At 57.9% G+C, this 18,228-nt stretch overlaps 1 protein-coding gene across 1 annotated transcript in view; it reads right to left on the bottom strand.

Moving 5' to 3' along the window:
- The window catches only part of STK32B (serine/threonine kinase 32B), a gene marked incomplete at both ends in the record, with an annotated part of 124,443 nt that overhangs the window by 62,049 nt on the left and 44,166 nt on the right, over positions 1–18,228 (bottom strand). The window contains one exon of the mRNA XM_081082333.1: positions 12,114–12,265. Coding sequence (XP_080938459.1) covers positions 12,114–12,265 — 152 coding nt within the window. The remainder of the gene's footprint in view (positions 1–12,113; positions 12,266–18,228) is intronic.

Raw genomic sequence — 18,228 nt, 5'->3', positions numbered from 1 at the left:
GCCGCAGGGATTTCTGACGGACTGACCACCAGAGAAGGAGGCACGGCTCTCGCTGGAACCGAAGGGCTTTGCTGGCCTGAGTTTTGGCTTCTCTGCTGGGCACGAGGGCAGGAGACGGTATCTGCCCAGGCTACACCCAGCTCCCCAGCACTGTCGCAGGCGTGAGAAGGAAGCAGCCCGGGGCACGCCAGCACAAGCCGGTTGCTCTAACACTAGACAGATTTTCAATCCAATCCCCGGGAGAGAGCCCCGCAGAGGGCTGAGGGCCTCCCCCTACCCCCACATCTCCCTACAAGGGAGAAGACGCCCACTCAGTTCCTCAGAGCCTGGCATTCACTCGCTGGCCCTCCACACCAAGCCTGCCGCCGATTCTGCAGGCACGCGGCCGGGGCGGGTCCGGCCACCGCGCCCTGCACCATTCACCTGCCCGCTTGGTGACGAAGGGCTGAGCAGCTCAACAGTTTCTCGGGCCTGGCCGCACCTTACGGCCATCTGGGCAGCTTTCCAGCGAGGACACCTGGCCCTCCTCTCCACTCGACAGTGACAGGGAGAGGGTCCCCGCGCCACACTGGGAAAGCCGGCCCCGCGACTTGGCCCTCGGGGAGGTCAGAGCACCGCAGGGCAGCTGGCAAGTACACTCAGGGTCTGCTCGCCACGACTCTTCCCATTTCTGAGGCCACATGTGGGTTCGTGGACCCCCACTGAGATCTGAGCTGGAGGAAGATTCCAATTCGGCCTCGAGTCCAAGCCGAGCTTCCCAGACCTGAACCACGCAACGAGGTGCGGATTCTGCCGAGATGTCAATAAAGCAGCGCTCTCGCGTCTGGCACAGCATCCCTGCGGGCCGTTCCATCGCCCGACCCTGGAGGAGGCCGGCAGCGTGGGAGGCCCGGGCGCCTTGGCTCTCCCCTCCCCCCGACCTGGACCAGCGGTGGTGGTCTCAACCACTTTCAAGGCAGAAGAGCTGATTTCAGGAGATCTGAGCCAGTTCCACAGGTGACTGTAGGTGGCTTACAACATAGACAACAAAGTGATGATTAAAAATAGACACAGATCTGGGACCGAGGAATTTCAACGTCAAGTGGACAGCCAGGCAATTTCCAAAGCAGCGCGGGGAAAGGCAGAGCCACAGGCAGCCGGAGATGAACTCACACCCCAAGGAAACCATCTTCCATGCGTCCAGCGCTCAGGCGTCGTCTCACTCAACAGTGAGACTAATCTAAGAAACAGACCTTGGTCCCATTTTACAGATGGTGAAACTGAGTCTCCACAGGCTGTCGCCAATCCAGCAGCCAATGACCTGATGACCCTCCAATCCAGGCCTCCCAGTTGGGGGACTCTCTATTCTTATGGCCCCACGGGCCTCGCTAAAGGAGGTCAGCTCTGAGCTGCCATTCTGCCAGAGGGGACAGGATGACACAGCCAGACACACAGCTTTCATTATAAGAATGAGGAAAAGCTCCAACTTCATAGAAAGCATCACTCCGGTAGCATCAGAGAAAGCTTCATGGATGAGTGGTGGGCAGGGTTTTGTGGTTCAAAGAGGAGCTCACCGGGAGAACAGGGCTGGGAGAGTGGAACAGCACGTGCAAAGACCTGGACAGCGGCCTGAAAGCACCTGGTGTGGGAGCCCCGAGGAGCTGAGCACCGGGGAAGGACGCCGTGAGGATAACAAATTAACTAACCATAAAGCTCAGTGGAGTTAAAAACCAAAGAGAGCGAAGAGGAAGTATAACTTAAAGAAGAAGAATAAAATCTGACTACGGCGGGCTCCCCTAATTTGGAACACGCAGTAATGCAGAGGCACAAGGAAGCATTTGAGGAGCTGGTTTATCATGTGAGCAAGACCGGGGCCACCCACAGGTTTGCCAATGTTCAGGAAAGCACGTCACATAGCAGCAGACATGCTAATGCAAACGCTGAATAAATTCATTAAAACCGTCCCCACGGAACCCTCCCGTCTACACCTCATTAGGCTTCCTACTTCCTCCGCAGCGTGGCTGTGCCTGCCTCCCCCGGGCTGCTTCTGCACAGATAACCACCTGCTTCCTTAATTGAAAAGATGCTCGTCGCACGCCCTGACTTTAGCTGGACTCGCGGCCGAAGAGGGCGCCTCTGCCACCTTTTCTGAAGTACAACGTCCCCACGCGATTGCACGAGACCCGAGACTCCTTCGAGATTAACATCCAGTCGCAAAGCCTGTGCCTGGCCCGGCTTCGTCAGAAACCTCATTCCTCCCCGTACAGGCCCCCAGGGTGTGGACGGAACGGGATCGTCAGCGCGGTTTAGACTGATTCTCTTTCGCGGCGCCTCGTGCAGAGCGCGGAACGAGGAGGGCAGCCGGGATCAGCCACCACGGATAGCGCTGTGCACGGCCGGGGCTTTACTCCACCGGATGCCAGCGCTGCCACCGTGTCTCCCGCCAAACCGGCGCCACCCACACGCAAAGGGAGGACGCGGTGTTCGGACTGGACGTGAGGGCTGAGCTCCTGGGCTCACGTGGCCCCTCCGCCCACTGCTTCCTTCGTCCTCGCTCCTGCTCCCCACCCCGCTTCTCCTTCGGGAGGCAGGATGATGTCATCGCCGGGATGGTCAGGATGAAGTGTGGACCATGTGGCTGAACGTGTGTGGAGTCCCTTCCTACTGCCACACTGGCCGCCCCAATCTTCCCCAGACAGTGACTGTAAGTTTCTCGAACATTCATTCACAAAGACCTCAATGAACTCATGGCCAATCAGTTGCTACAAAATAAAAAAATAAAATAAATCAATCTTGCTGGGAACCAAAGACACGTGTCGTGAAGGACTACAGGTTCCATTTTTTTTGTCCATCACGTGACCGATGAGGAAGGGAGAAAAGGCCTCCGTAGAGATGCTGGTCAAGGGGTCCCATCCGAGGTGCAACTTCACAGTCCATCTCAAAAACCTTCTGGTCCAGTGCGTTGGCTTCTAGAAATTAATATCTTAAGCGAATGATCAGGGAAGCAGAGTTTTATAATCCCGATAACGGCTAATCTGAGATGGAACCCTGTTGGGTACCACGCCCTCACTTTATATAGATTGTGTGGCGTTCGCACCGTGTGGAGCAGGGATGGTCCGTCATGAGAAGCGGTTAGGGCAGCCATGGGCAAAATACGGCCCGCGGGCCAGATCCGGCCCATTTGAAATGAATAAAACTAAAAAAAAAAAAAAAAGACCGTACCCTTTTATGTAATGATGTTTACTTTGAATTTATATTAGTTCACACAAACACTCCATCCATGCTTCCGTTCCGGCCCTCCGGTCCAGTTTAAGAACCCATTGTGGCCCTCGAGTCAAAAAGTTTGCCCACCCCTGGGTTAGGGTGACACGGGCCAGCACAGGACACACGCTGCAGAGCGAAACCAACTCACAGAGAAGACACAGTGGACTTTCAATATTGCGGCTGCTGCCATCGTGACATCGTTATTTGCTGAAAAAACAGCACGTGTTCCTCCGTGAAACAGAACAAAGTGGGATTCGTTCCGGGGAGGCTGAGGCACTGTTGGCACATTGAATAGCACCACTAACCACGGTCCAAGATCCAGGAAACCAAACACCTGAGCATCAGGGCGACTCCTCAAAAGGCACCGGGTCAATTTCAAAGTCAATTCCAAGATTTAAACCCCCTGGGAACGCGAGAATGAAAGGATAACGCCGGTTGTCCGCGCAGCCAAACGGGCCAGGTCGGAGGTGTGACCCTGGCAGGCCGGGGACATGCCCTCTGCACTCAGTTATCCATCCGTTCATTCCACCCATATTTCTGGGAACATCTACCCACCCCTGTTACCCTGGAAGGCACAGCCAGGAAGGGAATGTGGTGTGGGGGACAGGGGAGATCAACAGGCTCCACCTTGGCCTTCCCGGGCCCGGGGAACAGGCTTCTGAGCAGTGGGAGAATGAGACTTGCAGCCCCTGGAGTTGGGCACAGCGGACGCATCGCCTGGGATCCAGTAGCAGGAAGAATGGCTCTCGAGGTCCCTTGGGGTCGGTTTTCCACATCTTTTTCTCATTATCTGATGGTTGCTGTCTCCCTGTCTAGACTGAGAGAGGTGATACTGGCCCGGGGGAGGCCATGTCTGCGGCTCTGCACTTATCGCCAGCCCTGAGGACAGCGCCCGGCACGGAAAGGGGACTTAACAGAGACGCGCAGAGTGAATGAGCGCCTGGGCCACAGGCGGCGTGGCCGTGGAGGGGGAGGGCGGCGGCGGCACTCCGTTGTCTCCCTGTGAAATGATGAAGCAAAGCGCCCACCTGCAGAGCCTGGTGAGGAAAGAGCGGGGACCCGTGGGAAGCAAGGAGCACAGTGCCAGGCACCCAGCATGTGCACAGTAAGTGCGGGCTAGCAGCACCTCCCCACCATCACCAGCAGCACGGAAAAGGTCGCCGGCCTGTGGTGCTCCATGGTTAGGGAACCGGCCCCACACCGAAGGGCTGAGGGTTTGATTCCTGGTCTAGGGCACGGACCTGGGTTACAGGTTTGATCCCTGGCTCTGGTCAGGGTGCATGTGGGAGGCAATCAGTCAATGTGTCTCTCTTACATCAATGTTTCTTTCCCTCCCTCCCTCTCTCCTTCCCTCCCTTCCCTTCCTTCCCTCCCTTCTACTCTCTTTAAAAATTAATGGGGAAAAATATCCTCCGGTGGGTGAGAACTAACAACAAAACAGAAAGAAAAAAGTCACTTTCCTGCCTTTTCCTCACAAATGTGCTCTGGGTCAGGCGGTTTGGGGTCGAAACCCCCTTGCTCAGCCCGGGCCCAGATGGGCCACGTCATTTCTGTTGGGTTCAGGAAACCGACGGTTCTATTGCGTTTTGGTTCCAGGTTAGTGCAGGTCAGTGTGAGCGAGGACCCAGGGAGCAGCCCCACATGGCCCCCCGCATCCAGTGTGGGGGGGAAGGAGGCCTTTGTTTAGCCAGCACTTCCCCACAGGCACCTGCTCAGCACTGCCCGATGCGGAGACGTGGTTCTGGTGCTGGAAACAGGCTCCCTGCCCTCGTGGTGGGCCATAGACAGTGGTGCTACCACCATGAAGAAGCAGGAAGTGTGGGGTACACTTCCTAATTGCTCCCGGGCCAAGCCCAGTCCAAGTGCAGAACACGCGGGAGAGCGTGAGGAGCGGTCACGGCAATGGCACACGCAGGAGGCGCGTTGGGGCAGAAAGTAGGGAAGCAGAGCACCCGGAAGACTGCGGGCGGGTCCAAGGTGAGTCCTGGCTCTGCCCTATGACCTCGGGCAAACCCCATACCCGCCCTGATTGACAGTTGGGTCCCCCATTCACCCACCAAAATCTCCTGATGCACCAGGGCCCAGCCCCGGCCCCGCTGTCCCTGAGCCCTGTTTTTGCACCGCTCCACCCAGCTGACCCTCTGGACGTCAGGATGCAGGCTTACCCATCGCATAACCCACACGCACAGCCCCGCGCCTGTGCCCTTAAGCATCACAAACCTACGTCACTTAAAGATAAACCTGGCATCGCGAACGCACACGCTGAAGTCACCGGCGACATCAACAAACCCTGGAATAGCAAAGGGTGAGAAAAGGACCCCGGACAAGACAGCATCACCTCCTGTCCCCTTTCCTTGAGGGGGTTACCATGGTGATGGAGACTAACGGGAACGGGAAAACTCCACAAGCATTTTCCATCTCTATGTGGGAGACGGGCTGGAACATCACTTGACTCAGGGCACGGTGGACGTTCGTAATCTCTGTGTATCTGTAATGTACCCAGGACTCCAAGGGCAGTGACTACGCAAGATGTAAGTCAGAGAGCAGAGGTGCAGAACGAACCGTCGGTCTGTCTTCCTCCCTCACCCGTGAGCTCTGTAGGGATGGGGAGGGCTGCCTCACTCACTGTTCTAGCACCAGCGTCTGCACAGTGTTTGGTGCATCATAAACCTTTAACAAATGGGGAATGCATTAACTTCTTGAGGGCAGATGCCGGGAATACAGAGATGAATGAGGCGTGGTCCCTTTCCCCACGCAGCTCACCGCTAAGGGAGGGAACAGACATACAAACAGGTACACGTGACCGAGCTGCTTGTACTGCCACGGAGTCCAGGAGAAGGCGCTGCCGGTGGGGCGTGGCGGCAGTGCGCAGGGCGCTGACGGAGGAGGAGGCGCCCGGACAAAACCTCCAAGCAGGCAGGAGGCACGCTACTTCTGCTCGTCTCTGGGACCTTAGATGTTAAGACAGTGCCTGGCACCCAAGATGAGCCCAATAAATACCTATTTACCCAGCCAGCGTGGCTCAGTGGTTGAGTGTGGGCCTATGAACCAGGAAGTCCCGGTTCACTTCCCAGTCAGGGCACATGCCCGGTTGTGGGTTTGATTCCTAGTGTGGGGCGTGCGGGAGGCAGCCCATCAATGATTCTCTCTCATTATGGATGTTTCTGTCTCTCTCTCCCTCTCCCTTCCTCTCTGAAATCAACAAAAATAAAAAAATAAAAAAGAATTGAGCAGAAGCTTTTAAAGAAACACCTATTTAATGAATGAGCACGTGGGAGGTGAAGTCCTCACAGTGGCAAAGGGGAGAGAGTGTTCCCAGCAGAAGGAACAGCATGTGCAGAGGTCTGGAGAGATGCCAACAGCGAGATGAATCACAGGTGCCGCCAACCGGCGGGATGGCTAGGACACACATGTGGCGAGATGGTAGCAGGTATCAGGAGGAGGGACCGATGTCATGTCCACGGCCAGGGCCTGGAGAGACAATTACTCCATGGGCTTTGGGAGCCACTAGGGTTCTACGCAGACTAGGGGAGGGCTCAGGTGTGCACCTGTAAGATCTGCCCTGTACTCTGGACTAAATGTCTGTGTCCGGCAAAAATGTACATATTGGAGTCCTAGTTCCCAGTGTGAAAGTAGTTGAGTTGGGGCCTTTGGGGGTGATCAGGTCCTGAGGGTGAAGCCCTCAGCACGAGATTAGTGCCCTTTTTATCCTACTAGTCCTAATATATAAAAAGCCAGGGGCCGTCACGACCGAAACAACCAGATGGATGTATGACTGAACAGCAGGCTGGGTGGGGTGACCAGGCTGGTGGGGGCGGCGGGGAGTGAGGGATGACCAGGCTGGCGGGGTGGAGGGGGGCAGTTAGGGGCGATCAGGCAGGCAGGCAGAGGTGGTTAGGGGTGATCAGGCTGGCAAAGGGGGCAGTTAGGGGTGATTAGGCAGGCAGGCAGGTGAGCAGCTAGGAGTCACCGGTCCCAGATTGTGAGAGAGATGTCCGACTGCCATTTAGGCCCCATCCTGGGGACCAGGACTAAACTGGCAGTCGGACATCCCCCAAGGGGTCCCGGATTGGAGAGGGTGTAGGCTGGGCTGAGGGGAATCCCCCCATGCACAAATTTCATGCACCAGGCCTCTAGGCTACACTAATAAAAGAGAAATATGCAAATTGACTGTACCTTCATGACACCCACCAGCCAATCAGAAGTGAGTATGCAAATTAAACCAACAAAGCTGGCGGGTTAATTTGCATATGCAGGCGCTGAGCAGCCAGGGGCTTTCCGCACTGCCCCAGCTGCTCTGGGCCTCTGGGCAGTGTGGGAAGGCAGAAAGGCAGATCTAGGCTGGAACAAAGGCGGAAAGGCGGCTCCAGCTGGAGCAAAGGTGGTGCCAGCAGCCAGGGGAAGGAAGGCCCATTCTTGCACAAATCTCATGCATCAGGCCTCTAGAATATAAAAGGCTAATATGCAAATCAACCAAATGGTGGAACAACCGGTTGCTATGACATACACTGACCACCAGGGGGCAGACACTCAACACAGGAGCTGCCCGCTGGTGGTCAGTGCACTCCCACAGGGGGAGCGCCACTTCGCTTGGCTAGAAACCGGGCTCACGGCTGGTGAGCACAGCAGTAGCAGTGGCGGGAGCTTCTCCTTTCTCCGCAGCAGCGCTAAGGATGTCCGACTGCCGGCTTAAGCCATCATTCAGACACCCCTCAAGGGCTACCAGACTGCGAGAGGGCGCAGGCCGGGCTGAGGGACCCCCTGAGTGCACGAATTTCATGCACCAGGCCTCTAGTATGTATATATGTATATATGTGTGTGTGTGTGTGTGTGTATATATATATATATATATATATATATATATATATATATATGGAATGCTTCATCAATTTGTGTGTCATCCTTGCCCAGGGACATGCTAATCTCCTCTGTATCGTTCCAATGTTTAGTATATGTGCTGCCGAAGCGAGCACGATTCGTGCCCTTTTAAGAGGAGATAAGAGAGAGCTCCCTCTCTCTCTCCCAGGTGAGGTCACAACAGGAAGACAGTCATCTCTACACCAGAAAAAGGTGCTCATCAGACAGCGACCACACTGGCCCCTGACCTCAGACTACCAGGTTCAGGACTGTGAGACACAAAGGCTGCTGGCTACGCCACAAGCCTGGGCACCTGTTGTGGTGGCCAGACTGGACTGAGGCACCCGAGGAGGGCACCCAGGTGATGGGCAGCTGGTTGGGAGGCTGCAGCAATCGTCAAGGCCAATGATGGTTATTGTCATGGGAATGAGCAGCACCTGGCGATTATTTGTGAAGGACGTGTATCCTTCCTCCACGGTTCCCGGGGCTGCTGGTCTCTGTCCTCCCCACTCCTGCCCCCAGTGGCCCAGCCAGCCCAGCTGCCCCTTTAAACACCTCATGTAGTCTTACTTTAGGCAAAGGTCTCGATGCATGGGGGCGTTCCCCTCAGCCTAGCCTGCACCCTCTCCAATCTGGGACCCCTCGAGGGATGTCCGAGTGCCAGTTTAGTCCTGGTCCCCAGGGTGGGGCCTAAACCGGCAGTCGGACATTCCCACTGGGGATGGGGCCCGAAACCCAGGTATGTGCCTTGACCGGGAATGGAACCATGACCTCCTGCTTCATAGGTCGACATTCAACCACTGAGCCACACCGGCCAGGCAGGCACATGCCCTATTTTAAACAAAACATTTTAACAGCTAGTCTAGTAAATATAACCAGTCAGGAAGTAGAACTGGATTCTGAAAACACAGTCTGAAAACATAGATGAACAACCTACCCACTGCCATTAAACCAGGATAAAAACCTGGTACTAAAACCTCCCTGCTAAGAGAGGATGAGGCAGCAAGTCGTCCAGCCAGAGGCCGGCCTGAAGGACATGTGCTCACGACAGCAGCCCCAAGGGGGTCCCTGGTGCCGCGGTCACCTCACGCCCGGGACCGTGCGGGCCCTTGCTGTGGATTGCCTCCTTTGGTCCTTACAGCATCCCTGCGACAGAGTTATCCTTTAGTCAACCTTACTGACGACCTGCAGACCCCATCCCCAGACGCAGTCACCTTGGGGGTTAGGGCTTCAACATAGGCATGGGGGAGGGGACACCAATCAGCGCATAGCAGCCTCTCGGCCTGCAGGGGGCAGAGCTGGGATTAGAAGCATAGAGATCAGACCCCTAGCCAAGTGCTGACCCGCCCCCATCCCCCTCCCCTCCTCTCCAGGGCTCCCATTGACACCCCTTGCACCCCAGCACGGGGTCCGATTGTTTCCTTCCCTTTCTCCTTCGTCCTGGTTGTCATAAGCCCGAGAGTACAAAACAGCTCTGCTTCAGGACGCGTGAAAAATTGCTCTGAGAACTCAACTTGGGCCGTCACAGGCTTGGGAGCACCCATCACTCATCCTTTAGAGACAAAGAAAGTTGTCACGAGACAAGCCATGCCTGGCCTTCGCCTGCGCCCGCTACAGAGCAAGTCAGCGAAATCGCCGAAGCAGGAGGGCTGTGTCAGGCTTTCCAAGGCTGCCATGAATCACCTCCTCGCAGCCAGCGAGATGCAGAGCTGGCATCCCATTCTTCCAGAGCCGACAGGCAATTCCTCACTGCGCTCCCCTCCTGCCCGGGAGGGGGTGGAAGGGGGAGGGAGGCAGCCAGCACAAGCCCAGCTCAGGGACTGGGTCAGCGCCGCCCGCTCGCCTGCAGGACCCTGTCAGACTCCCAGAAGCAGAGGGCCAAGGTTCAGCCCTTACTCTTGAAGGCTCCTGGCCCAAGGCCCTCGTGAGCTGGACAGAAGGCACACCAGGCCCGGGTTAGAGGGAGCCGGGGAGCCAGGGGAGGCGGAGTGTCCGGAAGAGGGGGTGTCACCTGCGCAGGCACCGAGGCAGGGGGGCATTTCTTGGAAGCAAATTTAATGCAGAGATAGTAACTGGATGGGATGGAAAGAAGGTTCCAGAACCTGGGTCCCGGCTGGCCTGTGGGCTGAACTCAGAATTTGGAATTCAGGGTGTCCACACTGGGCAGCCATCCGAGTCCTCACCAGCTTTGAAAAGTTCAAGTCCCCAGAAGACTGGGTTTGACACTCTCATCGCATTCATGTGTCCTCAGATAGACAAAAACCTCTAGGTCCATTCTCACCTCGGAGGCATCAGGTAAGAAAACGGAATTAACACTTAAATTGAGCGCATGGTTACAGACTTCGGCGGGAATGCAGTTTACAAACTGTTCATCGGGAAATGTGCTCTGCAAGACACTGGCACCAGAAAGGCTCATTCCTTCCTCTTTACAGACAAGATGTAGGCGGGCAGAGCTGCGTGGGCATCCGGCTCCATCAGCGATTTGGGGGTGCGGGGCACTCACCAAGGCTGACCAGGAAGGGTTTGGGGTACAGGGCACTCACCACAGGCTGACCAGGAAGGGTTTGGGGTACAGGGCACTCACCACAGGTTGACCAGGAAGGGTTTGGGGTGCGGGCACTCACCACAGGCTGACCACGAAGGGTTTGGGGTGCGGGCACTCACCACAGGCTGACCAGGAGGGGTTTGGGGGGTACAGGGCACTCACCACAGGCTGACCAGGAAGGGTTTGGGGTGCGGGCACTCACCACAGGCTGACCAGGAAGGGTTTGGGGTACAGGGCACTCACCACAGGCTGACCAGGAAGGGTTTGGGGTGCGGCACTCACCACAGGCTGACCAGGAGGGGTTTGGGGGTACAGGGCACTCACCACAGGCTGACCAGGAAGGGTTTGGGGTGCGGGCACTCACCACAGGCTGACCAGGAAGGGTTTGGGGTGCGGGCACTCACCACAGGCTGACCAGGAAGGGTTTGGGGTACAGGGCACTCACCACAGGCTGACCAGGAAGGGTTTGGGGTACAGGGCACTCACCACAGGTTGACCAGGAAGGGTTTGGGGGCACAGGGCACTCACCACAGGCTGACCAGGAAGGGTTTGGGGGCACAGGGCACTCACCACAGGCTGACCAGGAAGGGTTTGGGGTGCGGGCACTCACCACAGGCTGACCAGGAAGGGTTTGGGGTACAGGGCACTCACCACAGGCTGACCAGGAAGGGTTTGGGGTGCGGCACTCACCACAGGCTGACCAGGAGGGGTTTGGGGGTACAGGGCACTCACCACAGGCTGACCAGGAAGGGTTTGGGGTGCGGGCACTCACCACAGGCTGACCAGGAAGGGTTTGGGGTGCGGGCACTCACCACAGGCTGACCAGGAAGGGTTTGGGGTACAGGGCACTCACCACAGGCTGACCAGGAAGGGTTTGGGGTACAGGGCACTCACCACAGGTTGACCAGGAAGGGTTTGGGGGCACAGGGCACTCACCACAGGCTGACCAGGAAGGGTTTGGGGGCACAGGGCACTCACCACAGGCTGACCAGGAAGGGTTTGGGGTGCGGGCACTCACCACAGGCTGACCAGGAAGGGTTTGGGGTACAGGGCACTCACCACAGGCTGACCAGGAAGGGTTTGGGGTGCGGCACTCACCACAGGCTGACCAGGAGGGGTTTGGGGGTACAGGGCACTCACCACAGGCTGACCAGGAAGGGTTTGGGGTGCGGGCACTCACCACAGGCTGACCAGGAAGGGTTTGGGGTGCGGGCACTCACCACAGGCTGACCAGGAAGGGTTTGGGGTACAGGGCACTCACCACAGGCTGACCAGGAAGGGTTTGGGGTACAGGGCACTCACCACAGGTTGACCAGGAAGGGTTTGGGGGCACAGGGCACTCACCACAGGCTGACCAGGAAGGGTTTGGGGGCACAGGGCACTCACCACAGGCTGACCAGGAAGGGTTTGGGGTGCGGGGCACTCACCACAGGTTGACCAGGAAGGGTTTGGGGTGCGGGGCACTCACCACAGGTTGACCAGGAAGGGGTGCTCCAGGCCCTGCATGATCTGCAGCTCCCGGATCACGTTGCGCACCTCGTCCCGCTCCACGCACTTCTGCTTGTTCATGTACTTCATGGCGTACATCCGCTTTGTGTCCCGCTTCTGCACGATGCACACCTGGCGGCAGCAGAGGGGACAGTCAGGCCCGACGCCGGCGGCCCTCCTGCAGGTCTGCCCGGGGGCTCGGGGCTCGGGGCTCGAGTCTGTCCTGCGGGCGGAGCGGCAGCTGCAGAGGGGAGGGGTTGTGCTGGATGCTAATCGGTTAAGCTCAGGCTCGGCCAGGGTGAGTGCGGGAGGGCGCTGTGCCTGCACCCGGAGGCATCCCGGGCCTCCCCCCCAGGCACCCTTCCAGCCGCCAGGCCTGCTTCCTTTGCTTAGGACCCTCGGCCAGCAATGCCGGAGGGTTAAGGCCGAAGGAGCGACCCCTGACCTGAGCTGGGCGCAGGGCGCCTACACCCCAGGCCGCTTGCCCATGGGGCGGGATCAGACAGAGAGTTTGCCCACGGGAGTCACTGGCCCGATGGCGCCCCTCGGTGGCAGTCCTCCTGCCTGCCCCTCCCTGACTCCCGGGCCCCCCCCCCCCCCCCCCCGCAGCCACCTTCGCTCTCCCCCCACTCAGGCTCACGCCGCTGGGGAGCAAAGATGTGGCAGCAGCAGTCCCAGCAGCTCGGCCCGTGGACGGAGCCTCTCCTACAGGCCAGACGATGAGCAAACTGTCCCCCACCACTCAGTCCCCACGAGATCCTCACGGATAAAGCCAGTATGTTCCCTCGAGCGCGAGGGGCGCAGCCCCCAGCAGACCAATGCTCTTGCCAGAGTTCAACCAGCTGCTAAATAGCAGGGCCGCGTGCCAACCCCAGGGCTGACTTTGGAGAGACTCCTTTCCTGGGGGCAGCAGGGGCGGGGGGGGGGGGGTGGCAGGGAGGATGGACATCAGGTCAGAGGACCCTCGCTGAAGGAATTAATACAGGGGTGGGGGTCGGGGGGCATGAGAGGATGGCAAGATGCAAATGGCAAAGAAGAGGCGCCCTGCATATAACACAGGAGGCAGAGCCCGGGACACGCGGCCGGGAGTGAGGGGCACGGAGCATCAGCCGGGCCAACACGGCCTGCGCACCGTCCCATCCGCCCGACAACCGCGAGGCCCCGTGTGCGTGCCCGCGGCGGCCACAACGCGTACCACCGACTGGCGTGGGAAACAACACACTGTCTCGGGGTCTGGAACCAGAAGCCCCACATCCAGGGGTCGCAGGGCTGCACCTTCCGAAGGCTCAGGGAGGGTCCTGGCGCCCCTCCCTCCTCCTGGGGGTGCCCTGGGTCCTTGGGGGTCCTGGGCTCACAGCTGTGGCCCGTTACTCTCTGCCGCCACCCGCACTGGCCTCTCCCCTGTGTGTCTGTGTCCAGGTATCACCTTCTCATCTGGGCACCAGCCATACTGGATGGACTTCGGCCCCCCTAAACCAGGGTGACCCCACCTTAACTGCATCCGAAAGCCCCTCTTTCCTCATTCAAAGTGAGCCCCTTTCCGCGCTTCCAGGAGCTCCTGCACTCTGGGGACACGGCCTGGCTTGGCAGACAAAGAAAGAGGCGGGGGGGGGGGGCGGTGGAGTGGGCGGTGGGGGGGGGGGGGTTAGAGCTTCCTCAAGTCTCAGGACTCAACCCACATGCTCCGCTGCCTCTTCCACCAGGGCTGCTTCCTCCTTGAGATCAGGGCCCAGGACACAGAACGCCGGGTGAAACCACGGGCCGGAGGCCGGGCCAAGGAGCTGGGTTTGCTCTGAGCGCCGGGTTGCTGTTCGCTGGGATATTGGACCCCTTTCGGCTCTGCGGGGCCATGGGTCTGTTGGGGCCCATACGGGACAAGGGGGAAGCCTGAATTCTACTCCAGCTCCGGCTCTGCCTCTGAGCCTCCTCTCAGCCTCCGTCTGCACTGAGTTGGCAAAACCCACCCTGGCCGCTGGGCGGCACTGAAAGAGAGTAGTGGGACCCAGGGTGCCACTGCCCCGCAGCATTAGGGGGACAGTAATGTCACGTGAATCTTAATGCCTTAATGAGCAGTTCACAAAACCTCCAGCAGCATGTTTCCAGGCAGTAAAACGCATGGCATAACGGCCCACGCAGCTTCCTTTTTCAGTGACCTTGAACCTGGAAAACGCCAGGAGGCCAAGGTGTGCTGCACAAAAGCAGCGGGGTGCCCTGGTTCTGTGGGGGGTCCCAGCAGAGCCTTCTGGAACCCTGGGCGCTGAGACTCACGCCCGCAGGCAGACGCGTGGTGGGCTGGTGGTTCCGCTCATTGGCACGTCTCCCTCCCTCATCCTCATTTGTCTCCGTGGAAGAGATGGGCAGTAGACCGGGTGCTGCCGGGCTGGGAGCCTGCGGTCCAGCCCCAGGCAGCTGGGCTGTAAAGAGGCTGGGTCCAGGCCCCTGACCCTCATCGGCGATGACGATGGCTCTCACCGCCCAGGGACGGGCAGGAAGAGGGTGACACGCACAGCAGCTCAGAGACAGGCATGGGATTAGATGGGATGCTTCAAAATTAAATTAGAATTCCAAGCTCAGAGTAGAGCTAATGATACTGGAATAGGCTTGAAAGTCTGACTTCAGGACGAGATGAAGTCAGACTGCACGGGCAGTTGGTTGCCCTGGCCGATTTGGCTCAGTAGATAGAGCGTCATGCCGAGAACTGAAGGGTCCCCGGTTCGGTTCCAGTCAAGGGCACGTACCTCGGGTGTAGGCTGGATCCCCGCCCCTGTCAGAGCTCGTGCAGGAGGCAAGCGATCTCAATCTCTCTCTCTCTCTCTCTCTCTCTCACCCCTCCCTTCCATTCTCTCTAAAAAGCAATGGAGGGGGGAAACAATCCCCTGGTGAGGATTTTAAAAGTAAAAAGGATGTGCCCAGATCTGACCCTGCAGCCTGCAAATGGGACCCTCAGCATATTCTGTTCCCTCTGCTTAAACACCCTTCCTGCAGGCGTCACCTCCTCCTGACCTGAAAGCCCCCTGGCCCGGCCCTCAGGCCTGAGCTGGAATCCAAGGGGGATCTGAAGGTCACTGGTCCTGGGTCGGCCGGCCCAGTGTGGCCTCCGCAGGCGGGCGTCCTTCCTGCCTGCACTCAGTGTGGGAGGAGGGGCTCTCAGTCCCCGGGAACCACGTGAGGGCGGGAACCTGTGGAACCCGCAGCCTTTCAGCCTCAGGAGCCGGGACGGGTGTTGCAGAGGGACCCTGCCCCGGCCCCAGGGGCACACGTTACGGTGGAAGAGCTGGTCCCAGCGGGCACCTCCGCTCCGTAGCGGGGCAGCCCCCAAGAGCTCGCAGCTAATGAGGCGGAGAAGGAGCAATCTGGCCACAGCCACTCAGGCTGCTGAAAGGCAAACACCCAATTAACACTCCTCATTAGTCTAATTGAATCAGGGACCGATGTCGTCATTATTACAATTCATTGGGGCAAACAAATAAATGCTGGATGGTGTGGATTTCGGCCATGTGACCTAAGACTGGCAGGTGGCAAGCACACCTCACATAGGAACCCGGGGAGTGGGTCCCACGTCAGCGGAGAATAGGGGGACAAGAATCTACACCCGTGGCCTCTGGTCTCTGGGCGGACTTCACGCTCAGAGCGCGGATGGTGTCGCCACACCCCCGGCTGTGGAGGGCCCGCAGTCCTGTCCTTTTCCAAAGCTTCCTGTGGGGTCCGCGGTGCAGACCAGCTGGGGATCACTGGGCTGGAATCCTCAGGACAGTCTTTGGCTGGCTGCACCTTCGGTGACCTTGACGGCCAGATTCTAACCCCTACTTTCAGCTCAGGCAAGCCAGCTCTGAGGACCCCAGAACCAGAGGCTGGAGTGGAGCTGGGACCCAGACCTCCCATGGACCGGCCGGCGCTGCCCCTCCCCTGACTCAGCTGACCTTCCCGGCCCTGCCCCCCCCCCCCCCCACTGCTGGCATGTGCCTAGCAAATGCTGTTCACTGAACAAACAGCGTGAGTGTGACATTAAAGGGCACTAATGTTTGCAGGACCAAGATTCTGAGAAAACCACAGATTTGGGGGTGGGGGGGAGTCAGGGTTAAATACCATTACTAAGGAGGTGAGCCTGCGGGGTCCATTGTTCAAATGTCCTTAGCCGACAGGAAGGCTGTCTCTGCAGACAGACTGCTAACTGCCCAGCGCATCCTCCCTTCCCCCCTATAACAGGACAACAATTTTCTTCACCGAGGCAATGTGCGCCATTAATACGGGCAACCGGAAGTAACCACAGCTCTGCCAATGGAAGAGATGAGTCTGCTAGAGGCTTTCTGGATAGAAAGAAGCCAATAGCCACTTTTCTCCCCTCCACCACTTTCTTGTCTTTCCTGCCTGAACACAGTTGTAATGTCTGGAGCTGCAGCAGCCCCTTATGTCCATGAGGCCAGGGGCATCTCCGAGATGCTGAACCTGCTGCTGGGGAGCCATCTACCTTCCGACTTCCTGTTATGTGAGAAAAATAAACCCCTCTTCGTTTAAGCCACGATAAGGCAGGTTTTCTGTTTCCCACGGCTGGCCACGTGCCCATCTGATACACAAGTGCTGGGCACCACAGTCCCCTGAAGTGCTCAAGCTGCTGGGTAGTTGATTCTAAACTGTCCTCAGTCAGCTTATAAAAAGGGACAGCGCCACAGGGAGGTTCCCTCAGGGTGTGTCCAGCTCCTCTCTGAGCCACACTGACCCTTCATCTCTCTGAGTGCCAGTGGGCGCTGGGCCAGGCTCGCTGGTGTTCACCCGAGGCGGCACAGTAACATCTCGGAGAGGAGACAAGGTGAGTGAGGGCAGGTGACAGACGGCCTTAATGACATTTAAATGACTGAACTGCATTTCCCACAACCCATAAGCTGAAGCCCTGATATGTGGTTACCTTAGAACGTGACTGCATTTGAAGAGAGGGTCTTCAAATAGATAATTAAGTTAAAACAGGGCTTGAAGGTGGGTCCTGATCCAATAGGACTGGAGTCCATATAAAAACGGGGAAAGTTGGAGGTGGACACACGTAGAGAAAAGATGACGTGAAGACGCGGGGAGAAGACGGCTGTCCGCACCCCGAGGAGAGAGGCTCTGAGGAGGTGTGGTGGCCGACCTCGGCCTCTGGAACCAAGAATGGAGAACTCCTGCCGGTTACACCCGGTCTGCGGGGTTCGTCATGGCAGCGATAGCAAACTCATGCGGTTGGTGTTTGTCCCAAGGGCGCTGGGGAGCTGCTGAAGGGTTTTAAAAGGGGGACCCTAGGGATACAATTGTGAACGAATAAATAAAATAAAGACTAAACAAACAGCACGGAACATCTGAGCGTTGAGGCGGAAGGGGGTTCTTTCTGATGGCAGATGGAAGAGCGGTGACTGTGGGTTTTATAAATAAATGAAGGCCACTGCTCACACACCCACTGATCCCCTCTGGAGTCCTAGAGGAACGCACGGTGTCAGAAACACCAAGGAAGTCTGGGGCCAGGGGCCAGGGCCAGCCTGGTGCTCCTGACGCCCTCGGGGATAGAATGTGTCACTGGGGTGAAGCGAGGTTGGAATGCTCCGTGCAGTGGGAAGGCTCACCCAGCGGAGGGGATGGGACTCATTATGGGAAGATGACGGGAAACACACTTGAGCCATGAAGGCTGTCAAATCGGTCAGTGAGGGGCTCTGGCCGAGGCTACGGCCGAAAGCCATTCAGGAGGGAGCCTGCCTCCCGGTGATATTTAGCTCTTAATAACGCGAACCCGGAGCCAGCAAATTCCTCCAAAGGGCGCCTCAGGCCAACACAACCTCATTAGTAGCAAATGAGCAAATATCTCATTACAAGGAAACGGACCCCACCCTCTGGAAGAGACGTCTGTGCGAACAGTCAAGGCTTCCAGTGTAAGCATCGTGTTTCAGAGTTCTAAAGGCGGTTCCTGCGTAAAGTAACAGCTCCCTTTTCAGGCTCCGAGAAGCGAGGCCACTTGCCAGAGTCCCCGGCTTGAGCCAGCGTTCCAACTCAGCTGTGTCAGACTCGAGCTGAGGCTCTCTGACCGGCATGCTATTGGCTGATTAGCTCGTCACTTTCCTGAAGAGCAACTGTGT

Source organism: Myotis nattereri, assembly GCF_964212035.1.
Source record: "Myotis nattereri genome assembly, chromosome: 1".
Classification (NCBI taxonomy): Eukaryota; Metazoa; Chordata; class Mammalia; order Chiroptera; family Vespertilionidae; genus Myotis; species Myotis nattereri.
The sequence above is the reverse complement of the archived record's forward strand: the minus strand, read 5'-3'. Positions and strand labels throughout refer to the sequence as shown.